At 38.5% G+C, this 27,597-nt stretch overlaps 2 protein-coding genes across 4 annotated transcripts in view; one reads left to right on the forward strand and one right to left on the reverse strand.

The window, feature by feature from the left end:
- Positions 1-125: 125 nt before the first annotated feature.
- mtDNA-helicase (mitochondrial DNA helicase) lies at positions 126-15,197 on the reverse strand. The gene is made up of 12 exons (XM_067110306.1): positions 15,066-15,197; positions 12,199-12,835; positions 11,887-12,056; positions 10,405-10,542; positions 7,645-7,795; positions 7,379-7,505; positions 7,057-7,207; positions 6,568-6,717; positions 6,211-6,399; positions 4,038-4,223; positions 2,129-2,260; positions 126-512 (listed from the first exon to the last, which is right to left on the reverse strand). The coding sequence occupies exons 2-12, from the start codon at positions 12,812-12,814 to the stop codon at positions 333-335; spliced, it is 2,190 nt and encodes a 729-aa protein (XP_066966407.1). The 5' UTR covers positions 12,815-12,835; positions 15,066-15,197; the 3' UTR covers positions 126-332.
- Positions 15,198-18,667: 3,470 nt separating this feature from the next.
- LOC136842671 (uncharacterized) overlaps positions 18,668-27,597 on the forward strand; it is a 40,491-nt gene continuing 31,561 nt past the window's right edge. The window contains exons 1-2 of one of the 3 annotated variants that reach the window (XM_067110310.1): positions 18,668-18,949; positions 21,203-21,322. In XM_067110310.1, coding sequence (XP_066966411.1) covers positions 21,231-21,322 — 92 coding nt within the window. In that variant the 5' untranslated portion in view covers positions 18,668-18,949; positions 21,203-21,230. Of the gene's footprint in view, positions 18,950-19,146; positions 19,301-21,038; positions 21,060-21,202; positions 21,323-27,597 lie in introns of those variants that run through there. The other 2 variants (XM_067110309.1, XM_067110311.1) reach the window with 2 other exon arrangements.

Genomic DNA, 27,597 nt, shown 5'->3' on the forward strand with positions numbered 1-27,597 from the left:
CCAGCTAAGCACTGGAGCACTTTTGGCCATTAAGCACTAAAGACAATGAAAAAGAGGATTGCAATGGTTGGAAAGCAAGATAAATATACAGAAAATAAGGAAAAGGAAGCACAAGGATCTAAAGGTGAAACTGGAAGAAAACCCCATAGCTGCAATAAGTGATAGAAAAGTTGGACGGCAAGACTGAAGAAATGGGGGCTAAAATATAGCAACTGGTTTTGTTTGTATAAAATAAAAGCACATCCTTCTGTGCAGATACAAATACATAGAATAACCAACCAAAGTCTACTACAGGATTAACACTAAATTAACAGTTGGCTCACATGCATACATTATTGCATAAAAGCATTTATCCCTTTAACTCTTTTAGCTGACCCCGCTTTTCTTTTGTTCTGGTTAGATTTATCATTAATTCTACTCTTGGGAGTGAAGTGAGAAGACAAGGTTAGAGATTCCCTATGGAATTTCAATGGTAAAACACCCAAGTAGCCTCCATAACGATTTTTCACCACCTGCAAAAGTGAAAAATGTAATTTATATATCGGAATTAAAAATTGTGAAATTAAAAACTAGCTAAGGGGCTTAAAAAGCTCATAAAAATCAATCTTATACTTAATACCATAACAGATGCGGAAAAATTCCCCAACTTCATAGATGTTAGCTTTCCCACTGTGCTACTGCATTAACCATGCATTACATGTGCTACACCAATTAAGCTTTAATCTCTTTGGGTCTTGTGCCTGTTTGTATAACCCAGCTCTCTCACTTATAAACCCTGCAATGCAATGCATGCTGCAGCTCTTGTGGTTTCCTATGCCTTACTGGGGACATTGTTGTGCCAAGTATGACATTCCAGAAAAGGCATTCTACAACATTTCCATTTCCAAGAACTAGCTTTGGGCCTACACCCATGATGTAAACAACATAGAATAAGGAGAATGGAATTGAAGGTCTTGTCTCATCCTAATTTTTGAGAGGCTGATCAAGGTTACTCTTATCTGGTACCAGCAACAATATCTGTATAATATGAAACAAACCCAAATGACTGAAGGTTGCATATCTGCAAGGCCTCAATGATTTCAAGACATGATACAACTCATAGCAAGCATTGAATGCTTCAAGGGGAGGTTTCTTAAGTGATTTGCTTGATGAACATGCACTTCTAAGTTCTAAATTCTCAAAATTCTCAAGTGGTTTGTTTTATTGTGCCCAATTATACCCTAACTAATAAGTTGGAGAGCAAGTATTTTGGTAAAAGCTTTGCCAGCAATGTAAGTCAGCTCTGTTTTGTACTAATTCTTCAGTGATGCCTAGGCTCAAACCTCTGGTGGTTGGACTTGCTGAGCAATTAGGGTGTTGTCACTGGGTGAAGGATAGGCTTCCTGTTATTTTGTATCACTATTTTAAAGGCATGGTCCCCAGCCTTATTTTGTACCACTATTTTAAAGGCATGTTCCCAGCCTTCATCCTTACAGAATAGTTTCACAATCAACATCAAATAGAGGAACTTCTTATTACTTAAGTCATGGTTGTGGATATATTTTTCAGAAATTTTACTCCAGGAAACTGGAGTAAAATTTACTGTACAAACCTTACTTCTTTACCTATGGGTTTCACTGACTGACAGTTTGTGCATAGCAGAACATCGGAAAATTATGCCAGGGTTTGCGTAAACCTTTTTTGGTTGCCATGGTGTTCCGCTACTGTATTAATTCAATAAGAGCTTTTTTAATACTCTGAATACTTTAGCAATCACTTACATGAAGTAACACAAATTGTATTCAACCAATATTACTGATACTGTGAATACGTGGCTAAAGCATTGCCACAGCATTTTGCTTGTTAAAGTAATTTTTGGGTGTTAATACAGGTAAAGATTGTATTCAGGTAGGCAAGTGATAATTTTTTTTTAACCTTTATGGCATGAACCAGAGATGAAAGCAAAGATGATAGCTAAAAAAATTTTTTTTTAATTTATAGCTTACACTATAAGCATGAAAGTAGTTTATCAACTTCTGTATGTTCATAGTCATGACTTTTTCAATCTGGTAACTATTTGAGAAAAATTAATGACTGCTAAACATTTTTTGCAAATACAGTACAAGTTACTTGAAATGAAAGATCTTACCTGAAGTGCCTTTTTACTTTGATTTACAGTGCCAGTTTCTTTGACCTGTAAAATGAGAATGTTGTCTGCTTCTTGTGCCACTTTAGCACCCCCAAAAATACTATCTATGCCAAGTAACTGACCTTCAGGTATCTGCAAAAGTAAAAATTATTAAAGTTTGACAAAATTTCTTTTACTGTTTCTAAAAGTTGACATTCATTATTCATTACATTCTGGAAATTCAATCAAATAATGTTTAACAGTGTTACTACACTCTTTGTACTGGATCATGAGAGCTATTCATCAACTATCCACAAGTCAAATGAGACAGACCAGTTGTAAATTGAGTCAAAATCAATTTTTTATATGATGAATTCACTATTCCAAAATTGGGCTGGATCTGTTTGAATTTGTTACTATGTTCGTTACTCCACATTCTGCCATTTATCGATCATTTTGGGTTTGAGAGATATAACTAATAAGAATATTTATGCAATCTCATGAGAGTAATTGAAACTTTGGCTACTTTTTGTGCTTCACTTCCTTGAATGCCTGTATGGGCAAGACTCCAACACACTTTACATTTTTATAATTTTCATTTTTGCTGTGAAAATTTAATTTGTTGAGCAAAGGTATGTTTTTGGATTATAATTTTGAAGGGTTTCAATAACACTCCTAGTCACAAATTTCTATCAGGGTATACCTAATAATGTTGACAGTGGATCCTAATGCACATAATTCTGTTGTGAAAACAGAAGTATTGTTAGGCACAGAAAATTGCTGTAAATTTTTGGGTGATATGGCTGCAAATCTAAAACCTGATGAAGATTTGGACCATCATTGTATATAGTACTTCAAAATGTGAACCTTGACATATTACTACATATGTTCACTGCATGTTGTTTATGGGGTTCAGGGGTATGTGTTTATTTTTAGAAAAGTAATTCACATTTGTAAAAGACTGTACCTTACGTATAATGTTATTACTAAAGGAAATTTATAATTATATTGGTTGACTCCAACAGTCTCTTGACCCTAGCTGTGAAAGGTGGTGAGTAATTTTTTTATATCACCTTGATCAAAATTGTTGGTGAATTGTTTGCCTGAATTTTTACTGCATTACTAAGTCACCATGAAGAGTTAAAGGTGGTTCACTACTTCCAACTTGATAGATTTGAAAGCTCCAATGCATATTCTGAGTTCCTCATTATGAACTGGATCCAGACTTTTCAAAGTTGTATCTGAGGCTGAATTGTATAGTATGTTTGACATACATAACAGCTGCTTTGTAAAACGATGTCAAGGTTGCTCTGATAGCTCGCCAATGTGAGTCATTTCTTGATAAAATTTAGTGTTTTTTTGCATTTTGCTTTTATACAGGTTATGTTAGCTTTCAAGTTTAGGGTATGTCAAAGATTAAGCCCAAGAACTTTGCTGTTTGACTTATGGGTATGTTATGATCTCTAATCTGTATGTCAATCTCTTAATTTTTTCCACCTTACATTTTTGTAGACGTCATCATTTCAAGAGGCATGGGAAAATTACTAACAAAGGTCTGTTTTACTGTAGCATTACTGATATGTTAGACATTTATGTTTGACACTGTAGCATATACAGCAGATCTTGATATCTTGTGTCTGATATCATGTAGTGTGGTTTAATTACACATTTCCCAGCCCGAGAAGAACCCTAAAAGAGTTCAGAGGTCTGGTTAAACAAATCATTTATAACTAACTAACTAAACTGCCACATACAGAATCAAAACAAAAGTATGAATAACTAAAAGCAATAACACTACTTAGAAATTTGGCATGCAATATAAGACTGCCTTACCAATTACAGTATTTAAAATTTACAAGGACTTATCAAGGTATGGAAGAGCACTACGCACTGTTCATTTCAGTTTAAACAAAAACTATAAAAATCTAACCTTTTTAGGATGCACAATAAGAGTAACATGACAATTATTTGCAGTAGCAAATCTTCTGAAGGCTGCCACAGCTTTATCTTGTTCCCACCATCTGTCTATAGAACGTTCCGCAGTACCAAGCATGAACTGCAAATTATCAATGATGACATGCTGAACTCCCCATACTTGTACAGCCTCTGTCATGGCCTAAGGAAGAAATTGAAAGAATAAATAAGCAAGCGTAAAAAAATTGACATACCATTACTAAATGATTACTGAACTTCTGGCCCTACAATATAACTAGTTCAAAATTTAATGTATCATTAAAATAAGCAACAAGTGGACTGAATAAAGGAAAAAAAAAGTTACATTACAATGTATTTGCAAATGTCTTGGAAAGAAAATATTATGTGAAGCAAGTTTTCTACACACTTTGGTCTCATGCTCATTCTGCATAAATTCCTATATTGACTAGTTTATATACCTACCAGTACCAAGAAACAAAATTTTTTAACTGAAGGGCAAGAGATTATGTGCAATTATTGCAAGTTAGAATTCGATGATTTACCTTACCAATCTATGTTTAGAATACCTACATTTTATACTGAAGGTCCTTATCTGATTTCCTTCTTTTCAAAAAGGCTTATTTGCCAGCACTGTACCTTCCTCTTTAAATTCATTTTCCTCTGGCACTAGGTTAACTTCATTATCTTTTGTCTGTAGATACAATACTACAGTGCTTTGGTAACCATTCTCCTGGACAAAGGAAAAAGGTTCTGCATCCTCTCAGGTGGTCATACAACCATCAATGACCACATCCCACATTAACCTTAACTTATGACCATAATAATTAACCCTTAAGGCCAGGCTAAAATATATATTAAAAATACCCCTAGACCAGGAAAACTTTACAGTTGGCCAATTAAAAAAAAAATCACATCAATGGAAAGAGGACGATATACAAATGCACAGGGTATTAGAAAAACTTTCTAAAAAATTTTCTTTACCTTCCACGGGAGGTTGAAAGTGAATGTTTCCAACCCTGTGCAGGGCCTCTTTTTCAAGACACTTGTAAAAATATATTAATTTTACCAAGTTATACATGTTTTTTCTAATAATTTTTATTTTGTAAAATTATAATTACAGCTCACACAATATCATAACAGATAAGAACTCAAATCAGTAACAAATTCTGAGTATATTTATGGTTTTAAAAGAAGTACTGAGATGGGGAGACGCAGTACCGTTGAGTGAGGTAAACATGTTTTTCCTAATATTTCTTCGTACTTTAGTTTGTAAAATTACAATTATAGCTGACGTATTATCATAAAAGATAAGAACTAAAACCAACAGCAATCCCTCGGTATAATTATGAGCAAATATATAAAAAGACATCACAAGATTGGGAGGTGCAGTGCATTCCCCCATGAAATCTCGAGTCACACTGATCTCCCTCTATCATGTACTGAGGTACTGTACTTGTGTTGCCTAGGAGTTGCCATAAGTCATTTATGGCCCACTGAAGTGATCTGAACATTTTTCCCACAAAATTCATTCAAACTGTATGGTGTGAAATATGATTCTCACCAGAGGTGGTCCGCTCCACATTCTAGAGTTATTTTTGTGCCTCATGATAATGCCCGTCCAGCAAGGGTTAAAATAACAATACTTTAATATTGTTTTGCTGAGGAAGCCAAGAATTACCAGGTCTGCTAGCATTTTTCCCTTTCTAAAAGACCAAATGTCTAGATTCATAGAGCTAGACCACAGTATGACAAATGCTGAAAGGGAATAAAAAACAAATGAAAAATAAAGAAAACCCAATACAGTTTAGAATCCCTTACTCACTGCAAAGAACCTATGGTGCTCTACTGAAAACAAACTGTAGGCAGCACTGACTGTGGGCCATTTCTTCATGCATGATTGGTTTTTAAGAGAAGATTCATATGAATTTTCTCAACACACACTAGTCACATGAGTGTGTTTACTGAGTGCACTAACTTTCCTTATCTTAGTATGGTACCAAAGCACTTGGTCTTTCTGCTACTTGGCACAATGATGGCAGGTGTGCCAGGAAGTGATGCTTGTACTATTTAACATAAAAGTCACGAAATAAAAGATGCTGAAAAAAAACTACACGAAATCTGTAACTTACAACCAGACAAGTTCACTGCAAGTCTGAAGCTTTTCTCACCTTCAACACAGATGTAGTTGTTTGTTGACCATGGTATGTTAAGAAATGAAGAGGGAGATTTGAGAACTTTGAAGCTATTGCATTAAATTCAACTAAATCAACTGGCAAAGACATTCCTGAGTACTGCTGAAGCATAATTTCACAGAGACGAACCACACTAACTTCAAAGCTGCCCCATAAAGTCACAACCTAGAAATAAAGGGAAAAAATATTTAAATTATAAAGAATTGGTAATATGTAACTCTGTCATACCTTGTTTTACAGTTCATCAATTATTACTAAAACTGAAATTTATTAGAAAACATATCCAATTTTCCACAAAAATCATTACTGTATTACAAAATTTCTTATGCTTACCCCCTGAGAGCAGAGATCTAAAGAATATTCTGCCATAAGCGTTGTTTTGCCAGAGCCAGTTGATCCAGTTAAAACTGTCATTTCTCCAAGTCGATGGCCCAACAAGATAGAATTTAGTTCTGAAAATCTTTTCCACTGCACACCAGATGTCTAAAATCATTCATGATAATTTTTTTAAGATTACAACTAACAGTTCTCCAACCTAATGATAATAATTGGTTTATGATATACTGTTATTTTTTGTGCCTAAAAGAATCAAAAACAGTAAGTTACAATTAAATCTGTTCCCATGATAGTATATATCAGTCAACAGGTATCACATTCATTTCTCTACATAATGACTAATTACTTTCATACACGGACGTTACTACCTGATGGCCAGCTAAAATCAAGAATATTACAAAAAAAAAAAAAAAAACAATTGTGCCTTCATTGGGCAGCTTGGATAAATCTAGGACCAAATAAAAAAATACTGAAACCATAACTAACCTCTTCTTTATTAGTTAGTCTGTAATAAATTTTATCTTTTAGTTCAGTGAAAGTTGTAGTAGCTTCCGACAACACAGGTACAACATTCTTCAAAGCAGCCTGCACTTCTTTCTGTGATTTTACATGCACTGGAAGATCTTTCTCTTCACATCTGAAACACATTTGATAAATAAAAATAAAAAACATACTTAACTCATGAAAAGATACCCTCAAACTGAGCAAAAAGGCCATTGCCATGACAAGTTTTCTTTTAACAATGTTAGCACAATTTATCACAAAACAACTTAAATGGAATAAAAAGTTATTTGCAATACATATATACCTGACTATCCAACTTGGAATCTGTAAGCTAACCAGGAAGTGAAGTAGCTGTCGAGGAGGGGGACCAATGCCTAACCAGAGAATTACTTCTTTGCAAGTAGCTAACAAGTCACAAATTGTACTTATATCTGCAAGGAAGAAGTATAAGGACAAAGATACAAAGTATGAAAAGTGCAAAGCTAAACATATCACACTTTTATGTAATTCACAAGTCCACATATTAAAGCATTTTGAAATTCTTATCTTGAACTGCTACAATTCACAAACCATTATAAGGGATGGATACCGCAGAAATCTTGTACTCAGCTAATGCCAGTACATCACAACAACTTGGAACAACAACTAGTCTTTGAGCATTTGTGTGTGTGTCTATGAAGAACAATGGTTTTGCTTCTCCAGCGACATATCGACGTACAACCTAAAAATTAAAGGTAAAATTCACTATTATTAAGAGACTAACAAAGAGCATAGCTTTAATACTTGAAAACTGAAATCAAGCTAACACAGAGCAGTGTAAGGTTGTTTGCACAAAAATATAAACTATGGCCTTACTATGTTCTATCCTTGCTGAACTCCAAAGGGCAATACTACTAAGAATTTAAGTACACTGGAAGTCCTCATTATCCTAGATGTTTGACAGTTCAACTTCAAGAGGGAGTATGTCTACACTTTCTCACTTATCCAAGATAAGTATTGGTCTAAGCGTGAATCACATAATCACTTGTATCCCCGATACAAGGGCAAGGGACCTCGACCATCATTTAAGCATTGCTCAAAGTATGCTTCATCCACCTTTAGCTGATAAACAATTTTAATTCATTAAATCACGCATGCTGTACAAGATTCTCTCTCTCTCTCTCTCTCTCTGTATTGACCAAGCATACAGAGCAAAACTGTACCTGGCATAATTGATAAACCCGATACGTATCTCCATTTCAAGTATTAAACTGTATCATATGCATTATGTGCCTACAATGGAAAATGCTACAATTTTTCCCCAAAAAACTAAAAACAGTGGTTCCTCAGCATACGAATGATTCATTAATCGTATATTCGTTATGTGAAGTAAAATGTTCAAAAAATTTTTTCCATGTATGACCTAAAAATCTGATTTGCGAGCTGTTTGGTGTAATCTGGCACGTGGCTGGCCAGGATTGTGGGAGAAGACGGGATCCCCTCGAGCCTGAATGATAGGGGGAGGGCCATGTGGATGTAGGAACGGAAAGAGGTAGTGAGAAGGTGATAAAACAACTGGGACGATAGTTCTCTTTTCTAAAATGTCAAAGTGGGGATGAGTTACTTTTACAGGGCTAAAAAATCGTAAAATGCAAATGTCACTCGATGAGTATTTTACTGTAACAAAAAGAAGTGATTTGGGTGAATCGAGTGTAAGTGAAAGAAAATGGGTAAAACATAGTGATAAAAAAAATCATCCTAGCCCAGTTTAAGCTGGGAAGTCAGTGGGAAGTGGACCCCCATCTCCCACCCAATAACCCACCACCATCCCCTTCCTCTCCTCTCTACCGTCTCACTCAGCACAGTCCCGAAAAGTCACTCAAGGTAAGACTCTCAGTTTTTTATTGTTACTATACAGGCAGCCTCCGGTTATCGGTGTTTCAGTTTTACGGCATTTGGCTAATGGCGTTGTTAACCCAATTTTCGGTGACAGTAGGTGATTTTCAGCGTCGGCAAGTGGTTTATCAGCATCAGCAAGAGGTTTATTGGCACTTACAATGTCATAAACACCATTTATTACCAAAATTATCTGCGATTTTCGGATATCGGCATTCAGCCGGGAACGGAACCCCTGCCATTAACCGGGGGCTGTCTATATTGCATTTGATTGTTTTTATATTGTATCATTAAAATTTTTTGTGAAATCCCTTCTATTTTTTTATGTGAATTGTTACTGCTTTTACATACATACAGTACTATTTTCACTGTCTTCTCCTTCTCTCCTCAACAGTATAAACACTCCCTCCTTCTATCTCAAGTCAGCTGTGCATCACTACAGTGACATGATTTTGTTCATCTTTCATGTTAAATTTTATTGTGAAATGCTTTAGTCTTTTATTTATTTTGATGAATATGTTTATCATTAAAATATGTATTGTCCTTGCACTTATAATAATTGTATTAAAGTAGGTATAAAGGGTGGATATGGGGGAAATTCTTGAGAGCGGGACAAATTGAATTCCCATTATTCCTTACATGAATATTCAGACTGATATACGAACATTTTGATATACAAATTGGAATTTGGAATGAATTAAATCCGTATACCTAGGAGCCACTGTACAGTAATACAACGAAAATGAAGAATCAACAAACTAAACGAATACTGTACTTAAAACATGTGGCTTTTATGCTAATAAGACTTGAATCATCAATTAGAAAATTATAATTGCCAATAATTCATTAAAGACTTTATGCATTCACACTCCTAAAAATCTATCCATCAGTGGAAAACATTAATTCAAAATCTGAGCACAGAAAATATAGTACAGTATGGTAACAGTGCACTAGGCATTGTGGTATCATGGCATCTCACTAGAACAAGGATGCTACATCTCTGCAAGATTGTCAGCACACACTAGCTCAAAATTTTCTGGCTCTAAAAATGATGATTATGGAAAACCCATGTGATAAAGATTATGGAAAAAGAGCCGATAAATTTCTCTGCTGAAAATGGAAACGACCACATGTAACTATTCTGCCAAGATACTCCTCTTGTGAAGATGGTAATGAAGCAGCGCTGGTAAAACTGTAACTTACTCAAGTGAGTGGAACACTATTCTATTCCTTCTATGTAGGGCTTGCTTATTACGAATAAACTTTCATAGGCAACTAGAGGAAATAGCATACTGTGTAAATTAAAAACTCAGTGACAAAATACATAAGCATAAATATTATTGTCAAGGAATTCAAAACTGCAATTAATATGAATGTAATCCAGAAATATTATCACTTTCAAAATAATGTCCACAAATCAAAACAACATGAATTATAACATACATTAATTCTTACCTTTGGAACAGGATGCAAAAGTGATACACTTTCAAACCCTACAATTTTATTACCATCTGTCTTTAGGGGGAAAACTACTCTTGTTCCATCTCTTGTCAATCGTGCACCATATTTTTCCAGAGCAGTCAAACTCACAACCTGAAAGTGTATAAGTATAAATAGGGTAATTTTGCAAGAAAAGGTCACCAAATGAATTTCACTCAAGACTTACAAATCTCTTGCTCTCATTACGGCTAAACAAGCAGCGGGACAAATCAAGTGACAAATGACTATTTGAAATGAGCAAAGTGGTAGTTAGTCAAAAGTTGAAACTAACCTTGCTAGAGGGAGCTACTACCTCACCTGCCAAAGCTCTTATTCTTAGGTTTTGTAAACCAAAGAAGTGCATCAATCAGAGGAGAAAGGTGAGCACTTTGAGTAGAAGTAAGAAGTTTGTAATTAAAAAGGTGTATACAAATACCAAATACACAAATGTGACATTTTACAGTTTAACACATTGGAGCAAGGTACTTGAGGTTAAAGTATAATCACAGCCTCTAATGAACTTATGAACATCAAAATCCAAAAGACTGCTGCCCTGTTGCATAGCAAAAGGTTTAAACGACTCAAGTCCCAGGTAGTAAAATACACTGGTGTCCTGAGCAGTAAGATACAACTGGGGTCCAGGGTAATACAGATAGCATGGTAGACCTGGATCTAGGAAGTATGATTATTGTGGCATCTAAAGAAAATGGATGATGATAATCAGGATAACAACTGGTTGTCCCATGAGTAAGAGGAACACTACTGATAGAAGGCACTCCCAACTGAAGTACACTTCAGGAAGATTGCCATAAGGGAAATAAAAAATGAAGTTTAGTGATGCTGTTGGTATTGGAATAAAAAATTCCAAACAGTAAAACTTAAATGAATTCTTAGAAACAACACCTAGTTTTCAGGCTAATATATACTCCAAAGGACAAAATTAAATGCAATAAAATAAACATGAAAGTACATAATCAATTCAAAAAGTACATGGTAATTTAAAGAAGAACTACCAAGTACCAGTAGCTCTCACAAACCAAAACCAACATAAATACTTTTACTGAAACATTTAGCTAAAATATTTTATAATTAAAGAAAAACTCTAAGAAAAATTATGATACCTGCACAAAAAGTGATCCAAAACAAGAATTCAAACCGACAATATCAAATTAAATAGTTCATTATGTACGTTTACCGTTAGTTATATACAGTAGAAGTGTCTAAAACTTCACAACTTGATCTCTCTACTTGACTAGATACAAAAGTACTGGTAGACAAAAGATTTGTCTTTCCACATCCACCTCACTCCAATGCACAACATTCAGCAACAATGTAAGTACAGTTCAAATCTGTAGGTTTTCATTACATTTTATCACCTAGTATATTTCCAATGGCTTCTATCTTACATAAAAAGATATTTTCTAAATTTTCACTGTAATACAAGCTGTGTATAAATACCTGAAATGGAGATCTTTGTAACAGATCAAAGTCAACTTCTGAAATTGGAGAGCAAGACTCAAGGTACGTTGATAGCTGATGGGCAGTAATAGTATCTTCTCGTTTATCGAGTTTATGTCTGAGTTCTTCCCATGGTCCTGCCTGGCAGCACCAGGGGCAAACAAAATAACCTGAGACCATAAAAAAAAGACACGATTTAGGCATGACATTATATGTTCAGGGAAAGTCTCAGTACACAACTGGTATAGCACAAATGTTCTGTTAATTGGTCCAAAGGTTTTTAATCATGCAATAAGCTATTCTAACTCCTACCTGAGTTTTTGTCAATGATGATTTCCTGAGAACGAGTTGTCTGGTCATCAGCTGAACACAGAAGGCACGGTAACATAAAACTTGATTCAGTTTCCTCATATAGCAAAAGGTGAGAATTCAAAAACTCCAAAATCTCATCTTCCATATCATTTTCCACTTCATCTTCAAAATTTTCATTTAGAAGATCATCTTCTGCACTTGCTACTTCACTGATAATTCCTTTTAGGTAGTCAGGAATATCTCTTCGACACACACTCGAATGGATGCTTACAGATGGGATCTTACTTAGGCCTACATGGCTATTACTTAAATTTGTGCTCTGATTCAAAATTCCCTTAAAACATGTGGAATATGAAGCACAATGGTATCTGTGAATGCCATAACAAAACTTCTGTGCAACAGCATCAACTCTAAGCAGAGGGCTATGGTACTTCTGAAACCCCCATGGCAATGTTGCTCGAGGGATTTTGTTCTCATGTAAAATATTTGAGCCACAGTGGTAATAATAACCACAATTTGCTACAAAGTAGTTGTGGCATCTTGAGAGACAATATTGGAGATAAATATTCTTTGCTGGTACAGATGCTTTCCTGTTCCAAACCTTAAGCATCCACATTTATGCAATTGGTGACATGACCTGAAACAAAGGAAAATAAAAACTGTGGTGTGTTCTACAGTTCTAACTGGCTGCAAACCAACAAACAGTAATCAAACATTTTCAATCCTAGACACAAGTGAATCATTCCCTATTTTAGTTCACACTCTACTGTAGCCACCAAAATTTATGATCATCTGTAAGCCATGCAACATAAAAAGTTGCTGAAATTTCACCACTGAAAGTCCTTCCTGTGCATTCATTTCCACAAACTTTCACTCATCTCCTGCCTCCTATTTCACAGTTTTCATCCAAGTAAATCTAGGTCTTCCGCAAACTAAGCTTTTTGAAAAAAAATTTTTAGATTTATCAAATACTGCCTTCTCATCAGCCATTTACTAGGGTACCATACCTGAAAGGCCGACTATCAAAAAACTTTCAAGAATATAACATTGCTGTATAATTCCAGATGGAAGACATCAACTCTACATGAAAGTAAACACAATCTTCAGGGACCTTGTACTGGGTAGGCATAAAATGCACACCTAATGGAATATATGGACAATGCAGACAAGATAACAATCATACCTATACCAACACAACTGTACTTAGATTTTTCAATGAGGTGAGATATGGCTGCATAAAATATATACATTGCAAATATTATCAAAGTTTTAGAATGAAACGGTAACAATTTATAAGAACTAACACCATAGCCAAATATTAGCAAACCAGAAGATGGTATTATTATTCCTCAATGGCAGTATCTTACAGCAGATGCAGCATAATGTTTCCCTTCTTGTTTACTGGTATCAAATACTAACAAACATAATAAAATTTAAAAACAATTATCATTTAGTTTATTCAGAAAAATTCCATGCTACAGGTACAATGTTGGATTATTGTATAAGCATCACCAGGGATGACTACTTGTATTTACTACAATGTGTGTGTTTGTTTGGTTTGTAACTACTGCACAGGTCCATATGATCAATACTGTATGAGTTTGTACAGTAGCTACTGTAAAGTATGAGAGTAGGCTAACACTAGTCAAACAGTCTAGAGTAAATAGCCACAAACCAGATCTATAGTTATAGATTACTGAGCATTTTATGTGGACCTGATTTGATAATTTCTAGTGATTCATACGTTTTCCCTAACTTTGGTCCACAGCCTAAGGAGTTACACTAATGTCCTGACAAGTATAAAATTATATATGATATTTTTATTAAATGGTATATTGACTTTAAAAGTGAGAGTTTTAAAATTTACATAAATTTTTTTTATTAACATAGTAAGAGTTGTATAAAATTCATTTTAGATGCAAAAATAATAGACAAAATGGCAACATGAAATGTTTTTCCCATGTGCATTTTTTATAAAATGATCAGGGTTTCAAAATCTCATTTTTACATTTAACTGTGAAGTGAAAACAAAATCACATCTTACAGGTAATCAACTCAAATTATTCAATAACAACGATGCATGGAATGGAGCCATCTTGTTTCAAATTTAAATTTAATGTAGTCTATGGTACTCCTGCACATTTAATTACAAATTATCTTCACTTAATCTAACAACAAATTAAAATATTTTAGAGGATGACTGGGCTAAGGTCATAGAAAGTGTGGGCTTATGTCAAAATGACTATAGTTACAGACCTAATATTTAAATGGCTGCGGTGTAATAATTATAATCTTTTCAACTCAAAAGCATATTCATACACCTGCATAAAGACGGAAGAATTTTTCTTTTAACTACACAGCCTATACCCTAATGAATGAATAAATAGCTTTTAGCCTATGTACTGCAAACAATTTTTTGTTGAATATATATAATAAATATGTACACAATACACTAATTGCTAAAGAAATCAAAATGCTTTTCATTGTCATCTGCAGTTACGCTGCTGTTGAGAGCTACATTTAAGAACCTAGCTATCTGAGCTAAACCCTACATGTTTGTTGCCCTTGATAGTATAATTACTTTACATAGAGCCCTATACTTAAACAGTACGCATGACCCAAACATTAAATCTAAAACGGATAAAGGCTACATTGTCCTGCTACTACATCGTTTCGTAATTCTTGGCTAGGACCAAACTGACTCTAAGACGTGTACGACCAAAATAAGATAGCCTGTCCAGACTAGCACTTTACAAATGATCAGACTTAAGACACTTAGTAACTTACATTAAATCTAAGAGAAATACTCACATGGATATCGACTTGCATTAAACCTAAGAGAAATAAATACTAGAGAAAATACTCACACGGGTATCACGGCCGAATTTGTTTACAATTCGTTGGAGTACAAATGTGTTATGTGTAACGGGTGAAATAAAAATAATTGTAGGTAAAAGGCCTTGCAACGGCTCCCAAGGCAGTCCCATTCACTAGTATAGTTTGCTTTTTGATGAATGGGCTCTAGGCTGTGCAACAATACTTCCATTTTTGTGTGTTATTCATTTAAATGTAGTGCAATGTCTTTTTTAATTATGTCTTTTTTTGTAGATGAAGACGTTTTATTTATTATGTTTTATGTTGTTTTAGTCAGACCCTTTTGCTCTAGGTATGTAGCCAGGAGATGGCATTATTATCCTCAGTGGCAGTATCTTACAGCGGATGTAGCATAATGTTTCCCTTCTTGTTTACATGCTGTACATGTAATTTTGTTATTCGGCAATATCATCAAGGTTTACTTTCCGAGACTCATTTGGTACGGGAAAATCGTGGTGAAACGTGTGCTTTTTTGCATCTTTTTAGCCTCTAAATTTCAGCTTTAAGTTAAACTTTAAATGGTGTATTGCCATTAGAAGCCTTTTGAAGATTTTACTTTCACACTTGTTATTATAATGTAATTTGCAAAACATACTTTATCTTGCGTTGGCAACCGAAGTTAAATTAGAAGAGGTGTGACCTCATCTTGCATTTACTCATTCCTTACTAATTGTGCTGCCTTATTACAAGGCACTGAATAAGGCAACCAAATTAATAAGGAATGAATAAATGCATGTTGAGGTCATGCTTATTCTAATTTAAGTTCAGTTACTAACTATTAAGCAATAACTCAATATAAAGTATGTGATGCAAATTACACCACGATCAAGCGTATGACGGTAAACTCTTCAAGAGGCTTGTTAGGGCAATACACTGTTGAAAGTATATACTTAATGCTTGAATTTGGAGGCTACAAAGATACTGGAAAACATACTTTTAACCATGAAGTTCCTGTGCTATCAAGTTAATCTAAGAATATGAAAATGTTTGAAACCTCATTCTCGAGGTAGGCACAGTTACAGTGGACAATTCTTGTGATTTGGTGATCATTTAGTGATGCAACGTTTCATCCCTCGGGTCTTTAAATCAAGAGGACTAAAGATATTGATTTTTCCAAGAAAAGAGCTGAAGGTTTTTCATTCTCTCAGTTGAAAATTCGTTTATAGTACACCTTTTTTCGTGCGTGGTGTGGACGGGGACGAGGGTTTCTTCGAATTCCGTGAATTCCCTTTGTAGCTAAACTTTAACCCTTTGGTGGTCAAAAGCAGAATTGTAGTTATAGTTTTTTTTTTTAAACAAATGACATGTTTATTCATGATATTCTGATCCAACTTAATGTCATCAACTTATGTATGAAGTGATTGGAACTCTAGTTACAGTTCTGAATAAGTGCAATGCAATTTGCTACTGCTGCTGAGAGTTAATTTCCGGGGAGAGGAGATGAAGAAGAGGGAATGGGATGGGTTGAAATTTTAAAGACATTTCGGAGGGTCATAAATCTTTTGTGTTATTGATGATATGCGTTGTTTTCAAATATTTACATGTCAAGGATATTATACTACAGTTGAAAATTAAAACTTGATAATAGAAATTAGGCTAGTGTTGAATATAAGGTTGTGAGGAAATTTACATTACAGTATGTGATACATTTGTATAAAGTAAGAGTTGAAAATTAATTGAAATTGAGCTCCATAAGTTCAAATACAGGTTTACTAATCACTAATACTATTATTTTCCTTCATTCACGTGGATATTAATTCGAGAATAGTATATTTTACTAATTACAGAATTGGTACATTAGTTTTGTGTCATTTTCTTTGCCACCCCACAAAAAAAATATCTTGGCCCCACCAAGGCCACCCCCTGATGGAATGCCAGCTACGCCACTGAATAGCAGTACCAGATAATAGTCCATGGGTTCTTGTCTGTATAAATCATGTTAGATTCTCTTCATCATCTTTATCTGGGAAATTTTCTAATGTAAGGATATTGCTTTTTTTCATTTTACAGTAGTATTTCCTTTTCGGAAACTTCGTTGACAACCTTCCGAATGTGTTGTACACTGTAGGAAGTTCGCCATGATTTTTTTTATTAAGTAGCCTATTTTCACTATGGGAGATATAATTTAATAACAATAAGTGGTATACGTTTTAGGTTTTCATTTGTAAGCATATCTCTGAATCTAAAAAATGTACACCTTTTTCCCTAGTGGTTTTAATATGTATCTCTCACTTTTGTAAACTCAACAAACTAATCTTTCTTCATGCTGAATATAGTCACCAGTATCAAGAGATCTGGGGCCTTTGGGTATTGTACATGGAAGATTCCAAAGCATTAATTTGTAGATGGTTCAGTGACAGTTCTCGTGCTACATGCAATATCTAACTGTTATCTCAGTGAGTATCTTACCTGGTCACGAAAATCACATTGGATCCAATCTCCGCCGCTTCCCCCGTATTTTCAAATCTTGTTCGTTCTTCTTTCTTGTTACATTTGTGTTGGAAGTTCTTTCGAGGTGATATTGTAATTTCTCAATTACTTTGATGCTCTCGTGAAATCTTTTGTCAATATCTACCATTTTAATCTCTTATATTCACGTATATTCATATCCGTATTTTGTAGGTTCCTGGTTCCATGTTGCATACTGTACAAAACTCGTTTGTGGGCATGCTATCTCCTTACAAATAAGTGCAAGGCCTGTTTATTCGTGCCCATTAAACTATTTTTTTAACATGTCTTGTTTTTTTTGGCAATTCTGACCAAAGTTGTTGACTTTTTTTCTAAGAAGGGACTTTACGTTACAGTAAATTCAAATTACTCATGCCACACAGGTAGGCTACAGTCATTAATAAAATTTTTATACTGCATCAGCTCGAGATGACATCTTCCCCTTAGCTTTGGAAACCTGATGCGTTCATATAAACTCTTATGCCCGGATCATTTGGATTGTACACGAGTTCAGAACTCAAAATTCAATTTTTCTTTTTTTGGGACTCTTATCACTCAAGAATTATGCGAAACACACATATTAAGGTATCATATCGAGCTGCTACAAATATCCTTATTTCTTCAACATACGAAATTACTTAAAAATTTCCTAAGTATCGAAAGAATGAACATTTTCGAAATAAAGAATTCATCGGAATAAACTATCACAGAATATACGTTTTTTTTTTTTTATTAAACAAGCACTAATAGACAACTGACAGCATATCAATGAAGTTCATGATTTTTATCAAGCATAAAACTGACATTATGTAGATTTTCACTTCGACTCTCTTTAAGCCATTCATTATTTATTTCTTTGCTAGTATTCTATCTCTCAGTAGTTGTATGAGAAAAATAATGTAATGAAGGTGTTCTGAACTCCTGCAAAGGTAATAATGTCGTTTAAACTGGCACTTAAAAGGTGAACTGGTACTTAGACTGTCATTCTCTGAAACCACTTGTTTCAAAGAACAGCTTTTGCTTGTATGAAAAATGGTATATTTTTTATTGATAAAACCATAGCTTAGTCTTTGTCATTAGTTTTCATATACTTAATACCACAACCTCATGAAAAATAAAGACCAATATATATGAGAAAACAGATGGGGAGGATAGAAGGAAAAATGGCAATAAGACAGACAACATAAGGATACGCAAACTGGCCTGGATCATTTAAGACAAGGAGCTGTCAGTATGTGACAGTGGTCTTTATCCATCACTGCGTTAGTAGATAATAAGCTCAACCGTGGTCCTAAGGTTCGGAACGTAGGAAACGGGGATTTCACAGTATGTGACGTAAATGTCAAAGTGTTCCTAGAATCCTACTTTCAAGGTTAGAGTATAGTTATCGGGAGATACTGCGTCCTTAACAAGGAAATATCATCATCAGGTAACTTTATTTTGCTAATTAAACAACACTGTTATGTCTAAATTGTGTAGATAAGTAGGTTAACCGCATTCGCCTTCACTTTGGAGTAACGTCACCTGACCAGGCACTCTCTCTCTCTCTCTCTCTCTCTCTCTCTCTCTCTCTCTCTCTCTCTCTCTCTCTCAAGTATTTGTTTTGAATGATTTCTACACATTGTTTATACCGCATACATTTTCGCTACCATAAACAAGCTTTGGTTTAGTGGGCTAACCCAATCAGGTGCAGGACCTAACCTTGGGGTATGCCGTTACAGGCTGCCGTAGAGCAAGAGCCCATGTCAGCACAAGGCTGGCTTAACCTTAAACGAACGGGGTATGTTCATTACCTAGGTTAGGTATGATGAACCCTATACCTAACATGACCTTATCCAAGTGTAGGATTAGTTGCAGCATAACCATATCATAAGGGTACCCTAACCAGGGTTGGTTTAGGCTTTGTTGCAAGAAAACCTAACAAAATTATGGTAAAACTTTACTTTAGTTGCATGACCTGATTCCTGCCAGTCGCCAACTGGGACAGGCCTTTTGTTGGGGGGTGTTGTACAGGGTGTGTAACCTCCCCCCCCCACCAGGTCAGGGTATGCTGCCCTAAGTTAGGTTAGCTAGGTAAGATCTGGTTAGATCAGGACCTGACATTATAGGAAAGGTTATGTCCATTTATGTATGAGGACCCTGTCCCAGTCAATGACTGACGGGAATCTGGCCGCGCAACTAGAGAAAAGTTTTACGTAAATTATGCTTGATATATGATGACCCATTACTTATAAGGTCATGACAGTCCCCCTTCTATGCTTTGGCAACAATAACCTGCCAAGGGTAACAGAATGTCTTCTTACCTAACCTTAAATAGCATGTATCATCTTGTTGGATACAAGTGACTGCCTTCCTCGGAATCTCTGACCTGCACAGCCTCACCTAGGATGGTATGGCATACCTCACTGGAGGAGCAAAGGCCCCAGTGGACCCTTCAGCCTTTAAATTTACTTTTCACTTAAGGTTTCAGAAAGACTGAGGTTCCATTTTATAGAGCTGTTCTTTTGCTGGATTGTTTCTTTTAGAGACAATTCATACATACAGACACCCCACCTTGCGTATTACAACTTTGCAGGAGGACTTGCATTACAAATATTATTCTTTGTAACAGCAAAAAGATCCCATTTCTTTTATCAAACTAAATTGAAAGGAAGCTAAAGTCATTAATGAATTACTTGTAAAACTTCGTTAAATTGGTGTTTAGTAAATAGTCAGATAGGCAGAATATTGCCATTACGTTGTGGTTTCCTTGTATTTTAAATTAGTTTTGATTCAAAGAAAGCATATATTACTAAGGTCCAGTTTGTTCATAATTTTATTTAAGGTTTTGAAGTCTTGGTACATAATTCTTTGTGAGTGGGAGTCCCATTTGCCCTTGCATTGTTATACTGTATTGTGTGGTGCAACAATTACCCTAGTCACGACTGTCAATACATCTGGCACTAGAGTTAGTGTTCCTTTCTCCCTTAGGTCAAAAACAGTTGTGACTTAAATAGTAAAGGCAGACTGTGTCTGTGGATAGGCTTTTCTTTGTCTATAGAATTTTCAGGGTGACATTTCCAGTGCTTTGACAAATAGGAAACTGGTAACTACAGTACTGTAAATACCCCAAGTTAGAGTGAGTAAAGTAGTTTTAAGTTAGTTGCCTTAATTTTCAATTAATAATTCTTTAAACTTTTAAATTTCATATAATTATAGTAAAGAAAAATCACTCATGTCCTGAAGTCAGGTTTTACAAAGCAGAATTGATTGACTACCAGGTATTTTCTTGTAATTTATTACAGTGCTGTGCTTCATATAGAAATTAAATAATATTGTATATGGGGAAGGGTTATTTCTGAGACTGAGGTTACTGTATTGCTTAAGCTTTTTCTTAGCCTGAAATAATGTCACTGTTAAGTTTTTCAAGGAACTTGACTATTATATGATATATACTGTATACGTACTTTAGTTAATGGCCCCAATTAGTTAAGGTTAATGCTGTATTTGTTAACTTTTATTTACACTTGACAGGTTAGGTTATGCCATCCTTGAACAGGGTAAGTTAGGGTATTGCTTTATTAAACCAGTTTAAAAAATCCTGCATATTGGAAAAAAAAATAAGGTAAATATATATACCATATATAAAAAAGTTACCCATTTGGTTCCGGTCTTAACAGTATTTCATTTGTATATTTTCCAGTGAAGTGATTAGACAGTACTGTAAATTAATGGCTGTAGTAAGAGACTCGGCATCACTGGGATCAATGGATGATCTCCCGTGTAGTAATTCAGACATCTTTTTGACTCATCAAAGGCTCAGGTAAGTAAATATAAAAGTCTTGTACTAAATGGCTTTTTATTCCTACACGAATACAAACCATTGGTCTTTACATAGGAATTACCTTCAGCGCAAACTGGAGTAGGCTTTTCTGGTTGTGCAGTAGTTGCACAGCTGTTGGGAGGGGTGAGGGACACCCTCACCACCTCCTGTTGTTGAGTTGTGTCCACTTGCCTTATAGCCTTAGTCCAGAGCGGACGCATCTCTACGCCTTCCACTGCCCGAATATTTGCCGGCTGTTCTCTCCTGCACTTCATCCTGGTTATTCCTTTCCTTGTTGTTGTGCTTTGCTTATTTTGTGATATCTGTTCTTATATTCTTGGTTTATCATGCAAACCCAAGAATCAGCTAAGACTAGACCCCACTTTTGCCCGGGTGTTGGAAAACAGTGATGCAACTGCTTTCTCTCACCCTTTGAAGTAGACCCGCACACCATTTGCACGAATGTTGCAAACGTGTGTGCTCTATGACTGATCCTTGTGCTGAGTGTTGCATTTGGTCCCCAGAGCAGTGGATGATGTTTGCTGGAAAGGTATTCTCCGAGGATGCCAGGTAGCTCCTTGTCTCTTCCCATGTGGCTCCCTTTGGTTGCTACCCCTCCAGGTTTCCCTGTTTCTTTGACAATGGGTTGTTCACGTGGTGGGACGGGGACCGATCACGATCTCTCGAGGACTTCCTCCGCGGGGTATTCTCCCCCCTGGGCAAAGGGAGGCAGCCCCTGATAGCCCTTCTTTTTCAGGTCTGGGAGATATCAGAAAGACTTTTCAAGATCTTAGGAATCTCTGGCTACCCTTAGGTCTTCCTAGGGAGCCATCAGTGCTGGGCTTGATTGTGCACCTTGGTGCCCCCAATCTGCCTCCCGTCTCTGCTGCGTCAGTAGCTGGAAATACGGTTTCAGTTATGGGATCCAAGATTACCACGGCTATTGTCACGGCGCCTTCAGTTAGGTACCCTGTCCCATCAATGTCGACGCTCCCTACGATGTCTCCCGATGCTAAGGATCTTCTCTTAGATGAATTGATGAAGAGGTACCAACAGGACCGCAAGAGGATGTCGAAGAGGAGACCCTGTTTCACCTTCATCGTCATCTTCAGTATCAACCTGCTTTTGCGTCCTCCCCTTCTCCTTCTAGGGGTCCCGTTTATGTGCACAGACCCGAAGAAGGAAAAGGCGGCTGCTCTAGACTGTAAGAAGGCCCGTTGGTCTTCTCACAACATGTTTTCTTCTATGGAAGAAGCACGAGGATCTCCCTAGGGCTCTCCCCTGTCCCCAGACAGGGAACCCTCGTCTTGGACATCCCCGGACATCCAAGGCGCAGAAGTAGCCCGCGCTTGGGTCAGCCATGACGCGGCTTCCACAAGCCAAGTCTGTGTATGTGGATCCCCCACGTACACTGACACCCAAGGCACGAATACCAGACAACAAACGCCTGTCATGTCTGGTAAAGAACCTTCTTCTGCACAGGGCTCCAAGGTTCCAACCTGGAGACTCGTCCCCATCGCGGACCCCCGTGTAACAACATCGTCTGCGGCACGCTTATGTGCCCCGGATGATCGCGTACACGGGTCTCTTTGACCCGTGCCGAAGTTCTTCCGCCGAGGTTCCAATGGACCCATGCGTCTCCGGTAAGCGTCCTCGGTCCCCGGACCAGTACACGGCTCATAGACAGAGTGTGTGGATGTGCAGCATGCAAGCACATCCCCCGTTCACTCTTCTTCGTGCTTAGAGACCTCGGCCTCAAAGAAAAGTCCAGAGCGTTGTCGGGACAGCCCACGCTGTTGCCCAAGAGTGAGCAATCATTCTCCCAGGGGCAGTTCCCACTCGCATTCGCGTGAGCAGATTTTCTCTCCTTGGGATAGCTTCTGCATGCATTCGCAGGAGTGGGTGCGCTCTCCCGGGGACAACCTGTGTTCATCTTCACATGACGGGAGCTCTCCCAGACCTGTGCATCGATCGTCACCGTGGATTGACAAAAGTTCACGGCCTTCTTCTCCTGCCGAGACTTCGGCCTCCGGCAGATCTGCAAACAGTTCTAGGCCCACCCTTCAACCTCCTGGGGGTACAGTAAACCCCCCGTATTTGTGGGGGATGCGTACTGCACCCCCATGCATAGCTAAAATCCGCGAATACTGAAAACCCATGTGAAAACACTTAGAACTGCCTATTTTGATAGTTTAAACACAAGAAAAACCCTCTAAAAATGCTTATACCTGAGCATTTTAATAGTTTTATCACAAAAAGTACATTTAGTCATGAAAATGATATGAAAATACAGTAATTAGTGAATATTTCTCAGTGAAAAATACTGCAAATGGGCGAAATTTCTGCTAATAATGGGTAGGTGCGTTCCACAGAGAAATCTGCGAATACGTGAGTCCGCGAATCCGGGGGGTTTACTGTATACGGGAACCGTGGGACTGACAGGACTCGAGTTCGTGATTGGGATTTGGCTTCCCATCTCAGCCCTTCGTACACCCCCAGTTTGGTCTTAGGACCGGAACAGACATATGCTCGGGTGTCAGAGAGGGGACGTGAGGCTTCTGAAAAGGGTCTCTCACCTTCAGAGAGAGCAACTTGGGAGGACCACGACTTGGAGGGGCTAGAAGGTCCTCTCCCCAAGGGCGTGGACACTCCCGAGCTGCAGAGTTCCTACGTTGAGATTGTACAACAATCTTGGGGAAGAGACCTTGGCTGCTGATGAGATTGTTCCTTCAGGCCTCGAAGCACTGGTCAGACCCCGCAAAGAATCCCCACCATCGACCGAGCTACCATGGTCGTCGTTCACAAATGAGGAAATGGCTAACCCTAACAGACTGCTCCTCTTTGGGGTAGGACCATCACCTACCTAGCCCACCAGACAGCTAACCTGGGGGCAAACGTAATCCTTAAGAGGAGAGACGCAGCTCTCTACCGAGTTTCTAAGTTTGTTAGTCTTGAGTTGGTCTTGACCTTGAGAAATAGACCATTACTGGGTTCCACTTCTCTCTTTGACAGGGAGCAAGTAAATGCCAAGTTGGATCATCAAAGGGCGGGTGACAACGACTGCCTCGTCCACTATGCAGTGGCAAAGACCTCCGGGCCTTCACACCCCCAACTGCAGCCCGACCCTCGGAGGGTCAGGCTGGCCCTTCTTCTGCAGGGCCTAGGAAACCCCAAAATTTTAAGGTGCCTCTTAGGAACACCCAGCCTTCTGCCCCTGTCAGGAAGAGTGCAAACCAGCATCCCTTTCGGTCCTCTGCCCACCCAGGTAGAGGAGGTAGGGGGAAGAAGAAGGGAGGAGGATGCTAGGGGCAGTTTTCCCCTCCACCATTCTGCCACTGGTGGGTGGGTGTCTGTCAAGCCATTGAGCAACATGACAGTGACACAGGGCAGAGACCTGGGTAGTGAATATCCTTCTACAGTAATGGGCTACTTACTTCCCTTCGAGTTTCCTCCACCTCTCACCAACCTTCCAGTCCGTCTACAAACATACTCCCCAGCTCACAGAAAGACCTGTATGGAACAAGGTGAAGGCAATGCTAAACAAGGGTGCTGTGGAAGTACGTAACAGATCGGTCTCCAGGATTTTACAACAAGATCTTTCTTGTAGAGAAAGCATCAGGGGAATGGAGACCGATCATAGACCTATGTGCCCTGAACCGATTCATTCAACAGACTCTGTTCAAGATGGAAATGACATACTCAGTGCAGCGGCCATCTGAGAGTCCAACTTCATGCTTACGGTGGATTTGCAAGATGCGTATTTCCAGATACCCACCCATCAGTCCTCCTGCAAGTATCTCCTTTTTATCCTCAATGGGACAGTATACCAATTCAGAGCACTTTGTTTCAGGCTATCAACTGCTCCCCAAGTGTTCACGTGAGTGTTCACCCTTGTATCGACTTGGGCCCACTTGCAAGGGATACATCTTAGGTATCTCAATGATTGTCTAGTCCTGGCGAACTCGCATTTGAAGTTGCTCCAGGACAGAGATCGCTGCCTCAATTTTTGCCGCAGCCTAGGTATTGCGATAAATCTCAAGTCAGACCTCATACCCAAGCAGAGGAAAAAGTACCTGGGCATGCAGATAGATACGGCAGCAGTGGGAGTCTTTCCCTCAGACTCCTGGATCAGCAGGTTCAAGGAGGCAGCACAGTCATTCCTGTCCCAACAGGAACAACCAGCTCGGATGTGGCAAGTCGTTCTCGGTCACCTGTCATCTTTGAAGAAGCTAGTCCTTTATGGGCAACTTCACCTTCTTCCCTTCCGTGTAGAATGAAGGAGTTCTGGTCTCAAGCAAGGGACCCGCCGTCCCTTCCCATTCCTCTCTAGAGAGAAGTGAGACAGGATTTAACCTGGTGGCTAGACAACAGGAACCTCGTAATAGGAGTTCAGCTTCACACTCCCCCTCCCGAGATGCTTCTATTTTTGGACGCTTCGAGGGAGGGAGGGATGGGGCGCACACCTGGAGGAGTTACTAACCTCTGATGTGTGGAATCGGAGTGACAAGCACTTCCAGATCAACATCCTGGAGCTCAAGGCAGCCTTTCTAGCTCTCCCAGAATTCCAGGATCGGGTGATGGGACACTCCGTGGTACTCATGAGTGACAATACCACAGTACTGTAGTGCTATACATTGACAAGTGAGGGGGACTAGTGTCTCTTCAGCTTCATCAATTGACAGTGCAAGTGCACAAGTGGGCAATAGCACACTTAGTGGAGTTGTCAGCCAGATACATCCCGGGCAAAGGAAGTAGTGGTAGACAAACTCAGCTATCAGGGTCAAGTGATAGGAACAGAATGGTCCCTACACCCAGACGTTATGGAAAGATTGTTTGACCTTTGGGGACAACCAGTGATAGACCTTTTTGCAACCTGGCACAACAGGAAGTTGCCAGTGTTTTGCTCTTGTCCCGGACCCTTGGGCTGCAGCGGAGGATGCTTTTCAGCACCCTTGGGACATTCTTAACATGTACGCCATTCCTCCGTTCTGTCTTATTCGTCAGATGATCAATGGGGTAATGATCACCAGGAATCTTGGAATGACCCAGGTGGCTCCCAGATGGCCACATGCCGAGTTGTACCCAGACATGCTAGCTCTACTATCTGAAGCACCCAGAGAAATCCTCCATGGCACTACATCCTTTGCCAACCCCACAAAGAGGGGTTCCACCAGTTCATGGAGTCTCTATCCCTTCATGGCTGGAGACTATCCAGCATCTCCTGCGAGCAAGAAGGTTTTCTCAATGAACAGTGTCGGAGATGTCTGGCTATCTTTGGAAATCCTCTGCAGATGTCTGTCAAGGAAAATGGGCCATCATCTGTGGTTGATGTCATGGAAGGGGTTTCTGTCTGGTTGGAACTGCTATTCAATAAGTAGTGGACTTGTAGTCTTCCTTCGCTGAAAGAAGAATCTCTCTGTCTCAGCAATTCAGGGCTTCAGAGCTGCCCTGGCCTAGTCCTATGCCTAAAAGACAGGTCTCTCTTCCTCATGGGAGATCTCCATGCTGATGAAATGCTTTGAAAAGTCTTGCCCTCCCAGGGAACTCAGGTCCCCTGGTGGGTTGTGACTCTCGTCCTTCAAAGCCTGACTCGTGCACCTTACGAGCCTCTACGAGAGTCATCAGACAGGGATCTGACCCTCAAGACTGTATTTCTGCTTGTCCTAGCATTGGCGAAGAGAGTAGGTTAACTCCATGGTCTTTCTTATAATGTTAAGCACTTGAGGGGATGGGGATCTGTTTCATTCGAATTTATCCCAGAATTTGTAGTGAACACTCAGAATCCATCAGTCCCTGACGCCAGATTCGAGTCCTAATCGATCCCCTCCCTAGAGGACTTTGTAGGTAACGAACCAGATGAGAGGCTACTTTGCTCAGTTAGAGTGCTGCAGTGCTACCTTAAAAGGACTCGGCAGCTCAGGCCTGGGTGTCAATGACTTTTTGTTAGCACTGGCAGAACCAAGAAATAGGTGTCCAAGAGCACAATCTCTTTCTGGCTTCGTGAAGCTGTCAAGCTGGTATACTCGACGTCAAATGAAGAGGACTAAAGTACATTCTGGCCCAGAGCTCACGAAGCTGGGCATCGCTCCGTCCCGCGCATTCAGGAAGAACCAGTCGGTGCGTCAGGTGCTGAGAGCAGGAGTGTGATCATGTCAGATGAAGTCCACCTCCTTTTACCTGAGGTACATTGCCCATAGGTCCTTGGACACCTTTTCCTTGGGTCCTGTGATGGCTGCTCAACAAGTTGTGTAGCTCATCCAGTTCCCCTAGCGGGA

The sequence above is a fragment of the Macrobrachium rosenbergii genome, chromosome 10 (assembly GCF_040412425.1).
Source record: "Macrobrachium rosenbergii isolate ZJJX-2024 chromosome 10, ASM4041242v1, whole genome shotgun sequence".
Taxonomy (NCBI): Eukaryota; Metazoa; Arthropoda; class Malacostraca; order Decapoda; family Palaemonidae; genus Macrobrachium; species Macrobrachium rosenbergii.

What these genes read in the sequence shown, in the direction of transcription:
- mtDNA-helicase (XM_067110306.1), bottom strand. Translation starts at nt 12,814, where the DNA reads ATGTGGATGCTTAAGGTTTGGAACAGGAAAGCATCTGTACCAGCAAAG. An exon ending in GACTAACTAATAAAGAAGAG is followed by an intron (nt 6,718 to 7,056) that starts GTTAGTTATGGT and finishes GAATGATTTTAG; the next exon opens with ACATCTGGTGTGCAGTGGAA. An exon ending in AAAGTAAAAAGGCACTTCAG is followed by an intron (nt 513 to 2,128) that starts GTAAGATCTTTC and finishes TCACTTTTGCAG; the next exon opens with GTGGTGAAAAATCGTTATGG.